The sequence below is a fragment of the Thalassophryne amazonica genome, chromosome 2 (assembly GCF_902500255.1).
Source record: "Thalassophryne amazonica chromosome 2, fThaAma1.1, whole genome shotgun sequence".
NCBI classification, from domain to species: domain Eukaryota; kingdom Metazoa; phylum Chordata; class Actinopteri; order Batrachoidiformes; family Batrachoididae; genus Thalassophryne; species Thalassophryne amazonica.
This window is the reverse complement of record NC_047104.1, coordinates 72,053,191-72,073,930: the sequence shown is the minus strand read 5'-3', so window position 1 is coordinate 72,073,930 and position 20,740 is coordinate 72,053,191. Positions and strand designations below refer to the sequence as shown.

Sequence of the window (20,740 nt, the reverse complement as noted above, 5' to 3'; positions counted from 1 at the left end):
AAAAGTTTCATATGCACTATCAACATCACTTTCACTGTATACCTTTTCCCAGTTTTGCTCCTGTAAATCCTTCTTTAGTGTGTTCATGTTTTCCTCTGTCCGCACTCGCCTGTATTTTATTTTCTCCTCTGGCTGATTCCGCCGATGGTTTCTATTATAAACGATGAAAACTGGTAGATGATCACTAATGTCATTGATTAATAATCCACTCACAGTGTTATTCTCAATATCATTGCTGAATATATTATCAATTAAGGTGGCACTATGGGATGTAATTCTGCTTGGCCTGGTGATTTTTGGATATAAACTCATACTGTACATTATACTGATAAATTCATCTGTTATTTTATGCTTATTTGGATTGAGCAGATCAATATTTAAGTCACCACAAATGAACACAGTTTTTTTGATTAATTTTTGAGAACATTTTTCCCATACAGTCAGTGAATGTTTCAATACTAGATCCTGGTGCTCTATATATACAGCTGACTAATACATTTTTGCTTTTTTCTTCACATATTTCAATAGTTATACATTCTAATAAGTTATCAGTCACAGTTGTCATATTGTCTACTATTTTATAATCCATGTTCTTATCCACATACACAGCCACTCCTCCTCCACTCTTATTTTTTCTGTTTACACAATTAAATTCATATCCATCCAGTTCAAAATCCATTCCTTTATCTTCATTGATCCATGTTTCTGATATAGCAATTATGTTAAATATTTTTTTAAACTGACTTATATATTCTTTAATGTTGTTAAAGTTTGCTGTTGAAATGGATTATTGATAATTTGTTATCCGTTCTAATGATCCGATTAAACTGTTCATCTGTATAATAGCAACAACTGTCATTGATATTTGAGAAGAAATTATTGTCCGGGTCTATATCGTGCTCCAAGTCCAGTACATTGTGGTCTGTGTATTTAAATGTTCTCAGTTCTACTTTTCCATGATCAGCAATCCTTTGAGTTATATCCTTCTGTCTCCAGATGTAGATGAATAGGTAGTAGATGAATAGGTTCCTCTGGTCTGTGTCATGGTGTTGTGATGTGTTTGTGTCCTCATACCTTATTGGTCATATTTGTCCAGATCCTCGCTTTAAGAAACACTATTGTTCATATTTGTCCAGCTCCTCAATGTTCCTTATTGCCATGACTTTTGCTTGTTCTGGTGATCCGTTCAGTTTGATGAATATTTTACAGTTTGAAGTCCATGTGTGCTGGATTTTTCCCTGTTTCTTTAAGAAGCGTGCTTTCCTGGCGATGTCGGCATTCCGTTTGGTGAGATGTTCATTGATGAATACGTTTGTCCCTTTCAGTTTTCTTCCTTGTTTTAACAGTGCTGTTTTGTGTTTTCTGTTGATGAATCTCATGATGACGGTTCGTTTATCACTGTCATTTCTCCGGGGCAGAGGGTGGCACGCTTCAATGTTATTTAAATCCATTTCTATACCTTTAGATAGGAGGAAATCAGCAACCTGTTTTTCCCCAGAGCTGTCCTCCTGTTCACTGGGCTCCCCTCCGCTCTCATCTGTTACCGCCCGTGCGTAGGACCGTGGTTTGATATGAAGACCTGTGATGATGACGTCGTTAATTCTGGTGTACTGCTCCAATTCAGCCACTCTATTTTCCAGCTGCACCAGATGCCGGTCTTTCTCGGCATTCTGGAGCCGTAATGCCTTCACCTCCTCCACCAGATCCATGATGATTCTGTTGCTGCTTCACAACAGAAATCTCCTCTGATAGAAAGTCCAGAGATTTTTTAATATCGTCGCCTTCCTCCGCTGTCAGAACCTTCTTAGGCCCATGGTCGGCTTATGAGCAGCTTGTCGATCGCCGATGTTAACAGCCTGCGTTGTTTGTCACCGGGATGGATCTGCACTGCGCTGGTGCCGCGCGGCCTCGGTGTTTCCGCGCTGATGGATCTGCGGTGGCTGCACGAGGCCTCGGGGAAGCGGCACTCGTGACGCACGGCTCTAATGACGCAGCGCGCGGCCTCAGTGAATTCACCACGTTGGGCGGGCCTCGGACGTTGTTGCTGTCCAGTCGCGGGGCTAAGTTGCCGGTTGAGGTGGTATTCCCACTGTCCGGGTTGGCAAACACCGGCGTGGCAGATGGCAACCACAAACACCACCTCTGAAAACTCAGGTACAAACTTTTTGCAGCTCGCTCTGACGACACGCAGCTCTGACTGACTGTGACTGACGCAGCTCTGACTCTCCTCCAGGCACGCACCTATTCCCCACATATAGTAACACAGAAAACGGTATATAATTTATAATTGCATGCTTTTAACACACAAAAAACATGCACTTTTTTCTCCATGCAAAAATTTTTGAACCCTTACAACCACAAATCATCTCATGATCCCAAATATCTTCAGATCTGTTTCTCACATATGTACTGTGTGTCCTTCCCTCTCAGTCTGTACTGTGGTGGCCATGTATGACTACACAGCTGCCAATCAGGACGAGATGAGCTTCTCCAAAGGTCAGGTCATCAATGTTCTAGACAAGACCAACCCTGACTGGTGGAAAGGAGAGGTCAACGGGGTCACAGGTCTCTTTCCCACCAATTACATTATGATGAGCACATCAGATGGTGATCCCAGCCAGCAATGTAAGTAAAGAAACAATGACGCCTGACACTGTGCTAAGTCATGACATCACTTTTTGTCAGATTAAGAATTTGTAGAATCAGATTTAAAGTTTGCACAAATATACTGCAACGGAAGGACAAAGGAAGGCTTCTTAAATTATACATCAAACCAAATTGCTTTGACTCAGCGGCCCTAATTCTCAGACACTGTTGCAAAAGTAACTCGACGTAATAATTAAACAAATTGTTTTAATTGAAGCTAGAAAGTGTCTGGGACTATGAAATAAAATTTGTTTAAAATGATACTTGGAGTTCTACTTAAATATCACTTGTACTTCTGTGACTAATTCTTGTCTTGTCATCTGTGAACCTCCACCTCCACGCACCACTTTTTTCATTCATCCACCCATTTCTCACTGTTCAACTTTGTTCCCTGTTTTTTTCCTCCTTTCTCTTTCCAGTCTGTGTCACTCTCCCTTTTTCAATTTCTTTGGCCTCTTTTTCTTCTAGGATGGTAGAAAGTCCTCCTCCTTTTCCTCTCCTCTTCCTGACTTCAGAGAGACTTACTATTACACACTGTTCTTGCAGAGAGGAGTGTCGGGACCTTTGACTGCTGTGTTATCCTGCAGATTTTCACAAGTTCTGAATTATTAAAAAAATCTGAATCTGAAACTACTTTGTGAAGATTCTATGAATTGATGCTTCTGCACATTTTGTTACATTTGTGTTAATTTTGAAGTGATGATGGTGAAGCCAACATATGTGAGGCAGAATGGTGGTGGGTCTCTCTGCTGTAACCTTCTCTCTCCTCCATATCTTCCTTATTTGCCTTCATCCATCTTCCTCCTTCCCTCCTCACCGGTTTTGCCTTGTTCTCCAAGCGTTTCGCCTTTTATTATGTATTTCCTGACTGTTTGTAATGCATTCCACTGTGTGCTTCTGTTCTTTTGGTGATGTCTGCTTGCAGACTTAAAAGTCTACCGTAATTTCTGGACTATAAGTTGCTACTTTTTTCACATGCTTTGAACACTGCGGCTTAAACAACGATGTAGCTAATTTATGGATTTTTACAGCCTTTCTCACAAGTCGAAATACATCAATTGATGCTGTTCATTAATTGGTTGAAAGCTGCTCTCCTCATGCGGTGTAAATTCACACTCACAGTAAATATAGAGTCTTACCTGTTCATTTTAGTGGACTCATCAAGTCCTGAAGAAAAATTATCCAGATAAGCCTCCTGATTTTGGAAAACAATGTCTGAAAATACTTTAATTTCTTGTCGGGGCTGAAGAAAAGTTCCTCACGGGCACTTTGCGCCGCAGTTGGTCTGTCAGATCTGTCAGCGGAACCTTATTTCTCCCTCCCCCACCGGGTTTCTGTCTTTGCACCACAAGTTGAAACAGTCACACCACCTCGTTAACGTCTCACTTACCACAGATACCAGGTGATCCTGGCTGCAAGCGATGAAATTATCTCATGATCCACAACGGAAAAAAATAACTGGTAAAATTAATCAGTTCTCCATGTGGAGCGGAGAAGCCATGCAACACTGTACGTGCGCTGAATGACGTGCTTGTCAATATTTACTTGAAACATCTTCAGGAAAAAAGCATTTATAGTACGTATTTAATTAAGTTAAAAAAATCTTTCTGTCTGTCTTTCTTTGGAAATATCTCATGTTAAAACTTGGAGATCTGCGGCTTATAGACAAGCGTAGCCTATTTATGTACTTTTTTTTTTTTTTTTTAAATTGGTGGGTGTGTTTTATATTCAGGTGTGCCTGATAGTCTGGAAATTATGATAATTTGTATCTTTCGTAATATAGAATGAAAACTACAGTCCCAGTGATGTGTTTCAGATATTTTGAATCCATAAGACTGGGTAGTCCACATTCTGACAGACTTGTGTTCAGACCTTCTGCACTTGTTTCAAAATTTAGAGCAAATTATGCGGTGAGCACTTCCTTGTAAGAATTGTCAGTAAAGAATGAAAACAGGTTTTGATCAGAGAACTTGCTGCAAATAAACGCTTTCGTTTTGACAAAGAGCTGTGTGGTGAAATTACAGAACTTGTACCCTTTGCTTTCACTTTAAGTTCTTTCGACTTCTCCCTTTTTGCTTGGGGTCACCACACCACATCCGATTATGGATGGATTTGCATGTTGATTTTTGGCACAAGTTTTAAACCGCTGCATGCTATTTCTGATGCAACTCCACATTTCATGCAGAATGGGCTTAATGATCTTGAACCAGGAACCTTTTGTTTTGGAAGCAAGTGCACTGACCACTTGGCCCCCGTGCTGCCCTCCCTTTGTTTTCACTTTATGTGAATGCTAAATTATGGCCATTGTTCAGTGGGCTCTTTCAGAACCTGAACTGGGATACACTGTTTTCACAGTTTGTCAGTATTTAATTGAAATTCATAATTGGGTCAGTTTCATTGCTAACAGACAAAGCCACTGTCAGAGATGTTGTTTGCACTTGGAATGATGATGAATACATTTGTACATTTGCAGCATGTTACATAAACTACATGCTGCTGTGCTGCAGTTTGTGCAGAAAGTGTATCCATATTTGCTCAGAGTTTAAAACATCTTCAGACAGGAAAACGATGATCTGAGACATTTTCAAAAGTGAAAAAAAAAAATCCTCATGATAATCGTGGGGGCTGACCTGCAGTGAAGAATTTATTTTTGTTTGTTGCAGTTGGTCTGACAAAGATGTAGTTTTTATGAAAAGTACTTGCGCCTTGGGTTTATACATCTTTAATTTAAGACATGAAGTCATTCTAAAAATAAATAAAAACTATGTTATACAAACATTAGAAAATTATACATTTGAATCTCAAGATTAAAAAAAATGAGTATAGTATGAGCCAAATTAAAAATGGAAAACTCAGAGGGCTGTGTCTTGATGGCTGGCATATAGTGAGTGGGGAAAAAATGCATTTGTGGAAGGTCTGTTGGTGCATTTTTATTTTCACAGCTCTAATTCTCAAGCTATGTTTTTGTGCTCAAAGCTGCTGAATTAAGTATCCACATTAGTCATCAGTGTGTTGTGGACCTAACATGATATCATATAAGCAGAGTGGCAGTTTCTACTGACTTTAGGGCACAAATGTGTCGGGTGATTGTAGTATTGCTGACAGGACAGAAAGAAAAGTGCTCTGGCCTGAAACTGATCTCAGTGTATGTAGAATCAGTTGACAAAACAGACAAGAAGCTGGAAGCCGTTAGAACAGATGGATTAACATGTATGTGACTGTTGCATATGCACTGACACTATGCATTCATTGTGTACATGGGATGCAACTGCTTCACCTTGTCTTCAAGATGGACCTCGCATGCACATTCCTAAATGAATGGAGGCACTGAGACCACTCGTCTACTGGGTGCCCCTTTGCACTGTGGAAAATAGGGCTCATAGTAATGTACTGAATGGCTGCTTCTCAGTGTTTTTTCGTGATATGCCAATTCCAGAAGACATTTTCCCTTCAGTCATCTTTTGAGACATCACACGTGGGATCTACACTACCAGCAATCCCTGAATGCATTTAGCCATCATCTGTTTGAAAATAAGTGGCAAAACATTCAGTAATCTTCTGAGTCAAAGTTATTGTCATGTTTGAGGATCCACATTTATTTTGTAACTTCAAGTCACAAGGGAAAACAAACCTAATGAATGCAGTCTGATGACGACGTGAGTCATTTTACAGGAGAGAGATTTACTGCGAGTGCTTTTTGTATCTTGTATTTTCTAATTATGAAGTAAAGTATAGTTTTGTCCTTATGTAGTTTTCTTATTAAATACCAGTACCTTTAATAGTGCAGCAGATAACTGAAACACTCAATTCAAATGGTGATGTAAGCACCAAATTTGGCACAAAGGTGACAGGTCAATTTCAGGTTGTACAGAGGTGAAAAGTTAAAGTTGGTTCAATTTTGGTTAAAAAAAAAAAGTGGTGCAAATTATTGGTTCAACTAATAGGATTGATAAGTGGAATCGTTTTGACTGAGTAAAGGTCAAACTAGGTGAATGTCCATTGGATTCTATGAGATGTGATGTGTCATATCTTACCCCGTAATGTGATAACTAAGACACATGGTGCAAACTATTCCTTTTTAAAACCGTATTAACTCAACCAATAATTTGCATTACTTTATGCCAAAATTGAAGCAACTTTAAGTTTTGACCCCAGTACAAACTGAAATTGACCTTTGTCCCATTCTTGCTGTTTTTACCCCATAACTCTATAACATTCAGTCAAAGATAGTCCAAGCTGAATCTTTGTATCGACTAATAATGTGATATAGTTTTCAGTATGATTGGAGCATTTTTAAATTTTAACCCTTGGGTAATTCCTCAATTGGCTCCTACCTGGCTGCCTATTGAAAATTCAAGTGGCCAGTCTGTTTTTTCAGAAGAGTAATGTCTAAGGAGTATTTGTGCCACACTTGGTGCTGCATCACCATTTGAAGGATTTGCTTGTAAATATTCTGTTATCTGCTGCTTTCAGTGTTTATTTGGTCAACACAATAAATACACATGATTAAGTTGAACATATAACTTGTGTATGAATGAGGTCTATTAGAAAAGTATCCGACCTTATTATTTTTTTTCAAAAACCATATGGATTTGAATCACGTGTGATTACATCAAACATGCTTGAACCCTCGTGGGCATGCGAGAGTTTTTTCACGCCTGTAGGTTACGTCATTCGCCTCGCCTGTGGGCAGTCTTTGAGTGAGGAGTCGCCCACCCTCTCGTCGTTTTTTCATTGTTTAGGAATGGCTCAGAGACTGCTGCTTTGTTTGATCAAATTTTTTTCAAAACTGTAAGGCACAACTGAGTGGACACCATTCGATAAATTCAGCTGGTTTTCAGTAAAAATTTTAACGGCTGATCTGGTCTGGTAGTGTCGCCGTAAGGACGGCCCACGGCACCTGACGGCGATCTGCGCTTCGAGGCGGCAGCGTCTCGCCGTTTCATGTTGAAAACTTCCACATTTCAGGCTCTGTTGACCCAGGAAGTCGTCAGCGAACAGAGAGCTTTCAGAAGAAGTCGGCATGAGGAGTTTATTCGTACATTCCATTGTTAACGGACATTTTGTAATGAAAGAACGTGCGGGCAGAGTCGCATGTCGGGCCGGACCCGACCACGGGGGGTCGCGATAGGAAAAACACCTCCGTTGGAAACCTTAACGGGCAAGTTGGAACATGCCCAAGCTGTTAAACAATTTCTCAGTTACTCACTTGTTGAAAGCCATCAAAAGCCGCCTGAATTTTACAAATGGTTTTCAACACGGATGTGTTTTTCCTGTCGCGGCGCACACAGATTTGCCGAGTCGTCACGGAAACGACTCTGCGAATTTGCGCGCACGTCTTTCATTACAAAATGTCCTTAAACAGTGGAATGTCCACATAAAGTCCTCATGCCGGCCTCTTCTGAATCTTCTCTGTTCTCTCACGACGTCCTGGGTGAATTAAGCCTTAAATTAGGATGTTTTCAGGTCGAAACAGGCCGACGACGGCGCCTGGAAGCGCTGCACGACGTCACGCTCTGTGGGAAGTCCTTACAGCGACAGAAACACCCCATAATCTCTCATCAGCCGTTAAACTTTTCACCGAAAACCAGCTTAATTTCTCGAATAGTGTCCACTCGGATATTCCTCACAGGTCCAGAAAAAATGTTGATAAAGCAACGCGCGCCGTCTCGAGCAGCATGTGAAACAAAGGGCGGGACCACATCTCACTCAAGGCCTGCCCACAGGGAAATGACGTCACCGACACGCGTGAAAAAACTCACGCATGCGCACAAGGGTTCAAGCATGATTGGTGTAATCGCACGTCATTCAAATCCATATAGTTAAAAAAAAAAGAAAAAAAAAAGGGTCGGTTTATTATCTAATAGACCTCGTATGTATGCACAAGTGCCAAACATATATATTCTCTCCCTGTAATGTTATTTACAGCAAAACCTTATGTAAATACTACCTCAACATGCTCCCAGAGAGGATTTGACTACTAGTGGAACATGTATCTGAAGAATTGGGGGAGTAGGAATCAGCTTTATCCACATGTGACACTGGAAGAGAAAAAAAAAATCCCTTCTTATTTTGGTGTAAACAGATTTGGTTGTTAGGGGAATGTTTTGTCTGATAACAGCACCTAAGAAGCCAGGAGAGACAGAGTTCAAAAAGACAGAAAGCAGAGGTTCTTTACAAAAATATTTAAAAAACATAAAACAGATTACCAAAAGGAAAATAAAAACGTAAGAAAATCAGAGTTGTGGAAGATGACATTACAGAGTGCATTTCAGTTTTTAAACATTTGGGATGAAGGTGAAGGAAGAGAAGTGGAAGAAAGGAACATGTTGCTGAGTGAACGATAGTCGGCAAAAATGTGATCTTCGCAACGGCTAAATATTAAATCTTAATCAGGTAAGTGTGTGTGGATGGAATTGCTCATCTTTCCTCCTTTATTTTACATCCTTTGTTTCAAACTTATGTCATCTTTCCTGTTCTGTACATGCAACCATGAAATGCCTGTGCAAATAAAAGTACAGTATTTGCACACAGTTGGTCCAAAACTGCAGTTTTATTTTAATTTTCAATCTTTCCACCGACTGACAGTTTTCATCAAGATACATAAAATTGGTTTGAAGTGTTTTGTTCTCTGATCAGATCTCCAGCAGGTGCAGATTTTTCAGGCTTTAAGTGTTGCTGCGGTTTAGCAGTGGGTTGTAGTTTTGTAGGTCCATGAAGTGGTCGTATAATGTGGTTCTGTGTGTTCCTCTGCTACAGGGTGTTCAGATCTGACCAGCCTAGACTCACTGAGTGCACAGGAAAAAAAGAGACAGGGATACATCCATGAGCTGATTGAGACTGAGGAGAGATATGTGGAAGACTTGCAGATAGTACTGGAGGTAAACGCAGAGCATTTGGCACTCATCTATAATGGGATGTACAGTATATCATTTAAAATGTGATAGATTTTATGCTTGTTTTTTTTCAGTGACATGCGTTCCATGGTGACAGGTGACCATGGAAAGAAAAATGTAAAATGAAAAAAATAAATGGTACAAAGTGATTTGTACTATAAGTTATTTCCTTTTAACTTCACCAGTTGTAGATGATTTTTTTTTTTTTTTATTCACAATCGCTGAATTTTCACATTTGCCATTCAAATACTGAGAAGAGACGTGAGGTGAGGCAGCAGCCAACTGTACCTCACCTTGGATTGCGGAATCACTGGACTAACTGCTGGCATGCTGTGCAGTGAGACTGTATTGCTGTCTCTCTGTATGTCGTTGTTAAAATGGTCAAACACTTTGGCTGTATGAATTTAAATTCCATAGTTTAGCTGATGTACATAATGTACAGTGTTTTTTGTCAACAGCTGTATGTGTATGTAACGCAGTTCGTATGCTGAGCGATCATAAAACAGCTGCAAAAAGGCACTAGGGGAGGCACGCAGTTCTCCGGCCTCATGGCAGGGAGCACTAGTGATCCCAGGGATTCTTCTTGCAGCAACTCCTCAGCTGCAGAATAAGTGACAGCAAACTGCAAATCAAGAGCCACGGTTATTTATTTTACTGTAAGAATGGAGCGTTATATACAGACTGAAACAAATTGCTAAACTGGACTTTCAGTCGAAGCAGGAGGTAATAATTAAAGGAAGACCAACACCGGAGCTAAAAGGTTTGTTTCAGACTACGTGACAGAAGACCCGCGCTTTTCAGACGGAGTGGGACACATGTAAAGTCTGGCTGTGTGGATGTCCAGCAAGAAACTGCCTTTTTCTGCTTTTACTGCCTTCTTTTTTCAACTTGTGACAGTCTCTGGATTCAGATAGGATATTGTGACCTAAAGAATTTTCTCATCAAACACGAGTGGTCGACCACTCACATTCAAAGCCAGAAAAGGCTCAAAACATACAGTCGGAAAAGGACTGATGAAGGACGACTTTCTTCCCTGGCAGTGATCTCCACTGAGACAGAGAGACTTTTAAAACTGAAGGAAGATAAGGTAAACTTCTACATACAAGTCATTGATGCTTTTGTTCAGAAGGAGTGGCACATGGACTTTCTTTATAAGTAAAGGTGAGACCAAATGAACTTTTTTTTTTTTAATTAAATGTTCTTTTTTGCGTGCTACAGTTTGTATGTGTAAAGAATGCTGATATGAGATTTTAAACATAACCCATTAACTGCTGCCAATCAAATGGTGAATAAACTACTCTGTGGGATTCATAAGTTTGTAAATCTGATTGTGATGAATTCAGTGTTTCACCAGCCATGAACCTCACTGCACGTCACTGTTTCCTTTGTACTTGTATTGTGTGTGAGTGAGTGAATCTTCTTATAACTGTGTCTCCTTTGTTGTAATTTGCTGTGTGCAGGTTTTCCACAAGCCAATGTCAGAGTCGGGCCGGGTGACTGATGCAGAGATGAAAATGATATTTGTCAACTGGAATGAACTGATGGCCTGCAGCAATAAACTACTTAAGTAAGTAAAACTCCATTCTCACTTTGGCGGCTCTGTTTCCTGGATGGTCAAGGTTTGAAATCTTGTCCATACTTTAGAAAACCTGATCTGGAAGGGTATCTGTGATGAATCAGGATATTCTGTCATTGTGCTGTGGTCTTGTTAGCCATGGCAGGGTTTTGGCAGGATGTTAGAAAATTACTTTTGGTTTTTTTTTTTGTTTTTTTTTTTGCCATGATGTTGACATACTATGTAATCCTTGTACTTCTGTGGAGCCTGTAACGTTGTCCTCCAGGCCATGACAACATTGGGACATTTCCTGACGGATCACTGTCATGCTAAAGTTATACAACTGGTGTGCTGCAAGTGTTTTTGCACATGGTTCAAATCTGGTGCTTTATATCATCAAACGACAGGCTAGTTTCACATTTGTGGGAAACCACAATCTTCATGTGCTGATCTGTCACAGTTATAGACTGTAAACCTCTGGGGTGCATATCCTTGAGAGTGAAAACATGACTTAAATGATGGATCTTGAAGGGGATAATCTCATGGTGTTATGACACTTTAATGTAGTCTAATGCGTACATATATACTATGTATGTATATAGAGCACTGCACACCCGTAAGAAGGCCGGTGGGGACAACATGCCAGTTCACGTAATTGGAGATGTCTTAGCATCTGAGCTTGCCCACATGCAGCCCTACATCCACTTCTGCTCCTGCCAGATAAATGGAGCCTCGCTACTCCAAACCCGCACAGACAACGAGCCAGACTTCAAGGAGTTCCTCAAGGTATGAGGGGGGTGGAGACTGGGGAGGGAGACTTCAAAGGAGAGGGAGGTAGTGGTCATGAAAGGTATTATTAAGGCGTTTATATAGATATTTACTGAATAAAGATGAGGAGGTGTATCATGATAAATAACAAAGTGCAAGTTTGACATATAGTGATACGCATACGTGCACACACTCAAGCTGAAAAATGCACCATAGGGATTATGTGCAGAAAACCTACCTGTAAGACTAGCTGATCTGTCTATCACTGGACTCGGCAGTTCATAACCATCAGTCACAAAACAAGTACTTTTCTCAGGTTTATGACTGTTTGTGGTTAGTTAGCTACAGGCTTGAGAGAAATGTTTCTAGTTTGATTTTCGGAATACACAGTAGTTCCAGTAGTGTCAGTTAACTACAAAAAAAAGGGGTAAAAATATGTTTAATAGCTAAGATTCAAGAGTTTTATTGTCATTTCCACTGTTTACAAGTACACTCTAAGATGAAAACAGTTTCTCCACAACAATGATGTATAACAAAATAACGTAACATTCACGAAAATGACATAAAAACTACACATCTAAAAACAGTATAAAACACCAGAGTCATGAGACGTGTTTTTTTTTTTTTTTTTTTTTATACATTTGCAAAAATGTAAAACTTTTCTCACATTCTTGTCATGGGGTATGGTATGTAGAAATTTGAGGGGAAAAAATTAATTTCATCCTTTTAGAATAAGGCTGTAACATAATGTGGAAACAGTGATGTGCTGTGAATACTTTCTGAATGCATTGTAGACTCAGAGCATTAATGAAGGGTTGTGATTTTCAGCTTTGTCTAAAAATTTTAAAATTCTCCTGATATTTTGCAGTCAGACAAGAGATAAAAACAAACCTTTGTTTTTGTAATATTTTGTTCTCTTTCAGAAAATTGCCTCAAATTACCACTGTAAAGGTATGCCACTGTCCAGCTTCCTACTGAAGCCCATGCAAAGAATTACTCGCTACCCGCTGCACATCAAAAACGTAGGTTTACATGTTACTGACTGTGTCCTCATTAAAGTCTACAGGCAGAGTTTGACCTGACTGTGTGAAGTTCTGCTGTTTTGCCTTTTATCTCACAGTTGTGGGTGAAATTAATGTGTGGTGGGTGTGTGTGTGTGTGTGTGTGTGTGTGTGTGTGTAGATCCTGGATTGCACTGCAGAAGGCCACGTTGACCGAGGTTCTCTGAAAGAGGCTTTGGACAGGGCAGAAGAGCTTTGTCAGCAGGTTTATTTCCTGTTTGTGTTTATATAGACCAGTGATTCTCAACCCGGTCATCAAGTCCCACCTGACCTACACAGTTTTCACCTCTTCCTGCTCTGCCACAAGCCGATTTGCTCATTCAGGTGTGCAGCCAGTCAAGTTCTTGCAGACACCTGAATGAGTTAATCCACTTGTGGCAGAGCAGGAAGAGGTGAAAACTGTGTAGGTCAGGTGGGACTTGACGACCAGGTTGAGAACCACTGATTGTATGTATTTGTTTCTGTATTAAATGATTGTGTTTCCAGGTAAACGAGGCTGTAAGAGAGAAGGAGAACAGTGACAGACTGCAGTGGATTCAGAACCATGTGCAGTGTGACGGTGTTACTGAGGTATTGAGCTCACTCATTGTTCAGAGCCAACCAACTTCATTAAGCACTTTAAAAAACCCCACAGTGGTCCAGAGTGCTGTACAGAAGAATAAATAAAAATCATCATAAAAAACATAATTCACATAAAATTCTAAACAAAATACAACTAAAACAGCTGGGTTTTCAGAAGAGATTTAAAAGCAGACAGAGATGAGGTCTGTCTAACCTGCTGAGGCAGGTCATTCCATAATTTTGGAGCCTCAACAGCGAATGTGCTGCCCCCTCTGAGTTTCTGCTCAGTTTTCAGCACACTCAGGAGCAGCTGATCAGCTGACCCGAGAGAGGGTGTGGGTTTATAACGGTGTAGGAGCTCAGAGAGGTAAGGTGGGGCAAGAACATTCAGGCATTTAAAAACAAAAGAATTTTAAAATGAATCCTAAAATGTATGGGCAGCCAGTGGAGTGAGGCTAAAATGGGGGAAATGTGCTCTTATTTATGTGTACTGGTTAAGACGTACAGCAGCATATTGTACCATCTGAAGACGGCTGATGGAGGACACATCAACCCCCACAAACAGTGAATTACAGTAATCCAGCCGAGTAGTAACAAAGGGATGGATTACTGTCTCAAATTGCTGCCTTGCAACAATTGGCTTTATTTTGGCCAGCTGTCTCAAATGGAAAAAGCTTGGTTTAACAGTGGCCCTGATATGACTGTCAAATTTCAGATCTGCGAGGACTTGCAATGATGCGAACTGAGTAGCAGCGTTTGGTGTGAGCTCTCGCATTTTCGTTGCAAAATATCCTGACGGACATATCTGATACTGTCCAAAACATGGTGAGTCGTTTATGCGATGTCTTTAGAGAGCATTTCTGGGCTAAAATGTCAGATAAAATGGCTGCTAAATCTCCTAAAAAGCTCCAGGACAAAAAGAACATCCTGGCTAACAGTTCTAGCAAAAGACAAGATGGCGACACCGAAACAACGGCGACTGATCAACTAGACCCAGTGATGTAAGGCCATGGCCACAATATTGTCAAATATCTCTGAGATGATGGAAGCTAAATTTGACTCCTTCCTACATAAAATTGGAAACATTGCCAAGGAACTGCAAGACACAACCAAGCATGTGGATGAAGCTGAACAACGTATTTCAGTGATGGAAGACGCAAATGTTGAGGCGGAGCAGCGCGTTTCATACCTGGAAAAATCAAGTCACATCAAATCAATTTTATTTATATAGCGCCAAATCACAACAAACAGTTGCCCCAAGGCGCTTTATATTGTAAGGCAAAGCCATACAATAATTACGGAAAAACCCCAACGGTCAAAACGACCCCCTGTGAGCAAGCACTTGGCGACAGTGGGAAGGGAAAACTCCCTTTTAACAGGAAGAAACCTCCAGCAGAACCAGGCTCAGGGAGGGGCAGTCTTCTGCTGGGACTGGTTGGGGCTGAGGGAGAGAACCAGGAAAAAGACATGCTGTGGAGAGGAGCAGAGATCAATCACTAATGATTAAATGCAGAGTGGTGCATACAGAGCAAAAAGAGAAACACTCAGTGCATCGTGGGAACCCCCCAGCAGTCTATAGCAGTCTATAGCAGCATAACTAAGGGATGGTTCAGGGTCACCTGATCCAGCCCTAAAGCTTTACGATAAGCTTTAGCAAAAAGGAAAGTTTTAAGCCTAATCTTAAAAGTAGAGAGGGTGTCTGTCTCCCTGATCCGAATTGGGAGCTGGTTCCACAGGAGAGGAGCCTGAAAGCTGAAGGCTCTGCCTCCATTTCTACTTTACAAACCCTAGGAACTACAAGTAAGCCTGCAGTCTGAGAGCGAAGCGCTCTATTGGGGTGATATGGTACTATGAGGTCCCTAAGATAAGATGGGACCTTATGAGTAAGAAGAGAATTTTAAATTCTATTCTAGAATTAACAGGAAGTCAATGAAGAGAGGCCAATATGGGTGAGATATGCTCTCTCCTTCTAGTCCCTGTCAGTACTCTAGCTGCAGCATTTTGAATTAACTGAAGGCTTTTCAGGGAACTTTTAAGACAACCTGATAATAATGAATTACAGTAGTCCAGCCTAGAGGAAATAAATGCATGAATTAGTTTTTCAGCATCACTCTGAGACAAGACCTTTCTAATTTAGAGATATTGCGCAAATGCAAAAAAACAGTCCTACATATGTTTAATATGCGCATTGAATGACATATCCTGATCAAAAATGACTCCAAGATTCTCACAGTATTACTAGAGGTCAGGTAATGCCATCCAGAGTAAGGATCTGGGTAGACACCATGTTTCTAAGATTTGTGGGGCCAAGTACAATAACTTCAGTTATTATATTCAGTTATTGAAAAGGCCATGGCCTCGCTGCAGGAACATCTTGACGACTAGGAAGACTGAGGCGGATGCAGAAATATCACACTTATTGTTTTGCCAGAATCTTCAAAGGGCACTTAGGCCATACATTTCATGGAGTTGTGGATCTCTCAGGTTCTCAGACTGACCACTAAAGCGGGGAAGATTAAGCTGGAGTGGACGCACCGGGTGTTGGGGTTTTCGAGGAGAGGGGCCGAGCCTCGCAAGCCTTATTCCCACATCATGATTGTGAGATTTTACCACTATAGCGATCAGGCTCAAGTGCTAGAGGCAGCCAGATGGGTGAAGAGTGTCCGTTTTGAGGGTAACAGGATCTTCTTGTTCCAGGATTTCTCCAGCGGCACTCAGAGAAAACGTCAGGTTTTTGATGAGGCCAGGAAAAATTTCCAATCGATCAGGATAGAGACTTATAGCTTAAACTGTCCTGCATCTCTGAGCATTACCGTGAACAACACTACAAAATCTTTTGATAAGCCTGAAGAGGCGATGACATTCATAAACACCCTGAGAAGAGAGAGCTGTGCACCTGACGGCAGAGTGTGAGTGGTCATATGACCGTATTTAGGCCATATATAATTGTCAATTAATTGTGGGATCCATATGTATAAAGACACTAACTGCTTGAAATGCCAGTTGGAGTAAATTGACACCTGTACATGTATAATCAAGTTTACCATTTAAGAGGGCTAATGGTAGAGGTTGGAAGCCAAGTTAATCATAATGTTAATACTTTTTGTGCTAGATGATTTTGGACCCCGTTTTGTCCTTTTTATTTTTTTATTTTATTTTTGTAGATTTTTGTTAAAATATTACTGATGATCCCCCTAATATTACTGCAGTTAACAGTCTTGCAGATGATACCACTAGGTGGTAGCAAAGACTCAGTATATTTTTTCTCTATATATTTATTTATTATTCTCATTTTATCTTCTTACTTTGTTACACACTTCTCTTTATAAATGTGTATTACCAGTATTTTATTTACTTGCTAATAGGGATATAACTCATAGCTATTGAATAATTAAGATATTTTGCTTTTGACGTCTGGGCATTTCAAGTAAAATAAGGATGGGAAGGACAATAATTGATGATGGGACATCAGGATAGGATTTATGCAGGGCTGACTAAATACTGAGTGCACCTGATCATGCAGACTCTGAGACATCATGGCCGCATCCAGAGTAAGGTTTAAGAGGCCCTACTGGTAAGGGCTTTTCTTCTGAAGATGGGTTTGACACCCCTCCCCCCCCCCTTTTTTTTGGTTATTTTGAGTTTTATACATTTACTTTTTAAAGGGGGAATAATATATGTATATAGCTGTGTTCAAGGGGAGGCAGCACAGTACTTTTATTTAGTGGTCAGAAGGTTTGATATATGGAGGGAATTGTTTTATGGCTAGTAACATGGACACATGCAGACAACAACTGCTCTTAGCTATATTTAAGATGTCATTACCACCATGAATAACTGTTCACTCAAACTATGTATATGGAATATTAGGGGTATGCATCATCCAGTGAAGAGGGAAAAAATATTGACATATCTTAAAAAAGAAGAGTTTGATATACAACCTCTGGCAAAAATTATGGAATCACCGGCCTCGGAGGATGTTCATTCAGCTGTTTAATTTTGTAGAAAAAAAGCAGATCACAGACATGACACAAAACTAAAGTCATTTCAAATGGCAACTTTCTGGCTTTAAGAAACACTATAAGAAATCAGGAAAAAAAATTGTGGCAGTCAGTAACGGTTACTTTTTTAGACCAAGCAGAGGGAAAAAATATGGAATCACTCAATTCTGAGGAAAAAATTATGGAATCATGAAAAACAAAAGAACGCTCCAACACATCGCTAGTATTTTGTTGCACCACCTCTGGCTTTTATAATAGCTTGCAGTCTCTGAGGCATGGACTTAATGAGTGACAAACAGTACTCTTCGTCAATCTGGCTCCAACTTTCTCTGATTGCTGTTGCCAGATCAGCTTTGCAGGTTGGAGCCTTGTCATGGACCATTTTCTTCAACTTCCACCAAAGATTTTCAATTGGATTAAGATCCGGACTATTTGCAGGCCATGACATTGACCCTATGTGACTTTTTGCAAGGAATGTTTTCACAGTTTTTGCTCTATGGCAAGATGCATTATCATCTTGAAAAATGATTTCATCATCCCCAAACATCCTTTCAATTGATGGGATAAGAAAAGTGTCCAAAATATCAACGTAAACTTGTGCATTTATTGATGATGTAATGACAGCCATTTCCCCAGTGCCTTTACCTGACCTGTCATCAATGACTGTGGAAATTTACATGTTCTCTTCAGGCAGTCAACTTTATAAATCTCATTGGAACGGCACCAAACAAAAGTTCCAGCATCATCACCTTGCCCAATGCAGATTCGTGATTCATCACTGAATATGACTTTCATCCAGTCATCCACAGTCCACGATTTTCCATAGCCCATTGTAACCTTGTTTTTTTCTGTTTAGGTGTTAATGATGGCATTCATTTAGCTTTTCTGTATGTAAATCCCATTTCCTTTAGGCGGTTTCTTACAGTTCCATCACAGACATTGACTCCAGTTTCTTCCTATTCGTTCCTCATTTGTTTTGTTGCGCATTTTTGATTTTTGAGACATATTGCTTTAAGTTTTCTGTCTTGACGCTTTGTTTTCCTTGGTCTACCAGTATGTTTGCCTTTAACAACCTTCCCATGTTGTTTGTATTTGGTCCAGAGTTAGGCACAGCTGACTGTGAACAACCAACATCTTTTGCAACATTGCATGATGATTTACCCTCTTTTAAGAGTTTGATCAGCCTCTCCTTTGTTTGAATTGCCATCTCTCATGTTGGAGCCATGATTCATGTCAGTCCACTTGGTGCAACAGCTCTCCAAGGTGTGATCACTCTATTTTAGATGCAGACTAATGAGCAGATCTGATTTGATGCAGGTGTTAGTTTTGGGGATGAAAATTTACAGGGTGATTCCATAATTTATTCCTCAGAATTGAGTGAATCCATATTTTTTCCCTCTGCTTGGTCTAAAAAAGTAACCGTTACTGACTGCCACAATTTTTTTTCTTGATTTCTTATAGTGTTTCTTAAAGCCAGAAAGTTGCCATTTGAAATGACTTTAGTTTTGTGTCATGTCTGTAATCTGCTTTTTTTCTACAAAATTAAACAACTGAATGAACATCCTCCGAGGCCGGTGATTCCATCATTTTGCCAGGGGTTGTAGCACTACTTCAAGAAACGCACCTGAAAGGCATAGAACATCAAAAGTACTAATGTGATTGAGTATTACAAGTATTTTTCTCTTCCTTTACATCCAGTAGAAGAGCAGTTTGTATTCTTATCAACAAACGGCTTCCATTTGCATTAGAATCCTGTATTAAAGTTTAGGTGACACCGAAAAATGTGTGGAAATAATCACTAAAAATGATGACATGTTGATATTTTTAAAAATCCTGAACAAAAAAGTTGATAAGGGCACGGGTGGAGGATAAACAACAGCTGCGCTCTATTTCAGCCCTCAGCCGTGGCCGTATTGTTGCTACGTCATCGGGAGAACGGGACCTGCTGATTCAAGCCCACATCAATTGCAAACACGGCAGAGGTCAAGCTGTTTTCGGATAATGTTTTTTCTAGTGTGGAGCTTTTTTTTTTTTTTTTTTAAGTCCAATCTGAAGTTGATTCTGAAGAAGCTGTGGGGATACAGCTTCATGGTTTTGAGCCTAATTTTGACCACAATGAGGGAGACAAAACCTTGGAGGAAAATCTTCAGTCAGAAAACAGTGATGATATTGGCAGAGAGAGTTCAGAACACAGAATGGTGATTAAAAAAATAAATAAATAATGCAGGTGATTTCGGCATGAGGGTGGAGATGATAAACTTCTTTTTTTTTTTTCCAGGTCTTTTGGTCATAATCGACTGATTTTTTTTATTTTTTTTTTTTAACGAACCTTGACGTCAGAAAAAAGTGATGAGGAAGTGTGGCTTTTTTATTTCTTAGAAACAGGTACATACATTTCAAATCTGAAAAATGACAGCACCGGTGTGTCCCAGGTCACCGACTCCGATTCTCATGATTTTTTTTTTTGCAAGTACCTACATATGCATGTAGGTACTTGCATATGTCTGATGAACAGATGCAAAACATTTCTGCTTAATTCCAAGTAGTTTTTTTAGATATAATTTTTGTAATCAGGGTACCCACAATCCTATTTTACACTTGTGAATGCATGTTGAGCTTTTTTTTTTTCCATTTTAAAAGGCATTATCTCAACTAAAAATGCAGATATAAAGCTCAAATTTGGAATACACCCTATTTGGGCACCCCAGATACAGTAGTAAACTTCAAAAATGGGATACAGAGCTAATTTTTCATTCTGTAGCATCACAAAAATGGCAGTTTGTCCATTCTCACAAAAATTACACAATTTGAAAGAGCTGTACTAAAGAAGTTATTCAATGGATAATCTTCATGTTGTAGAATACACATATCTGGGGTACTAGTTATGTGTGTGTAAAACCTTGTGGTCATAACTTGAAGGGTTTTTGAATTATTGACTCTTGAAAATTAAACATGATGGTAGAATGTCAAAACTAGGCCTCCAGTCTCTTTATGATTTGACCATGTGGGCAAGTGCTCAGCCACTTCATAATTTTTTTTGTGGAGAGCATATTGATATACCAACTTTATTTCATTTTTTTTTTCAAGCTCAAATGCCTTCATAGTGAAAAAAAATTGCAAAGTAGGGTACCGTAACATGACGCAAACCAATTTTGAACCTGTATTTGCATATTCAGAAAGCAATATATCAGCTCTGAATGGAAGCATAAAGCTCAAATTTGATATTTACAATATTTGGCACCCCAAAATAAT

At 39.8% G+C, this 20,740-nt stretch overlaps 1 protein-coding gene across 4 annotated transcripts in view; it reads left to right on the top strand.

Annotated features, from left to right (window-relative positions):
* itsn2b (intersectin 2b) overlaps nucleotides 1-20,740 on the top strand; it is a 110,593-nt gene that overhangs the window by 73,474 nt on the left and 16,379 nt on the right. For all 4 annotated transcript variants that reach the window (XM_034187830.1, XM_034187816.1, XM_034187822.1 and 1 more), the window contains 7 exons: nucleotides 2,431-2,625; nucleotides 9,406-9,527; nucleotides 11,003-11,109; nucleotides 11,700-11,883; nucleotides 12,789-12,887; nucleotides 13,048-13,131; nucleotides 13,413-13,496. In XM_034187830.1, coding sequence (XP_034043721.1) covers nucleotides 2,431-2,625; nucleotides 9,406-9,527; nucleotides 11,003-11,109; nucleotides 11,700-11,883; nucleotides 12,789-12,887; nucleotides 13,048-13,131; nucleotides 13,413-13,496 — 875 coding nt within the window. The remainder of the gene's footprint in view (nucleotides 1-2,430; nucleotides 2,626-9,405; nucleotides 9,528-11,002; nucleotides 11,110-11,699; nucleotides 11,884-12,788; nucleotides 12,888-13,047; nucleotides 13,132-13,412; nucleotides 13,497-20,740) is intronic.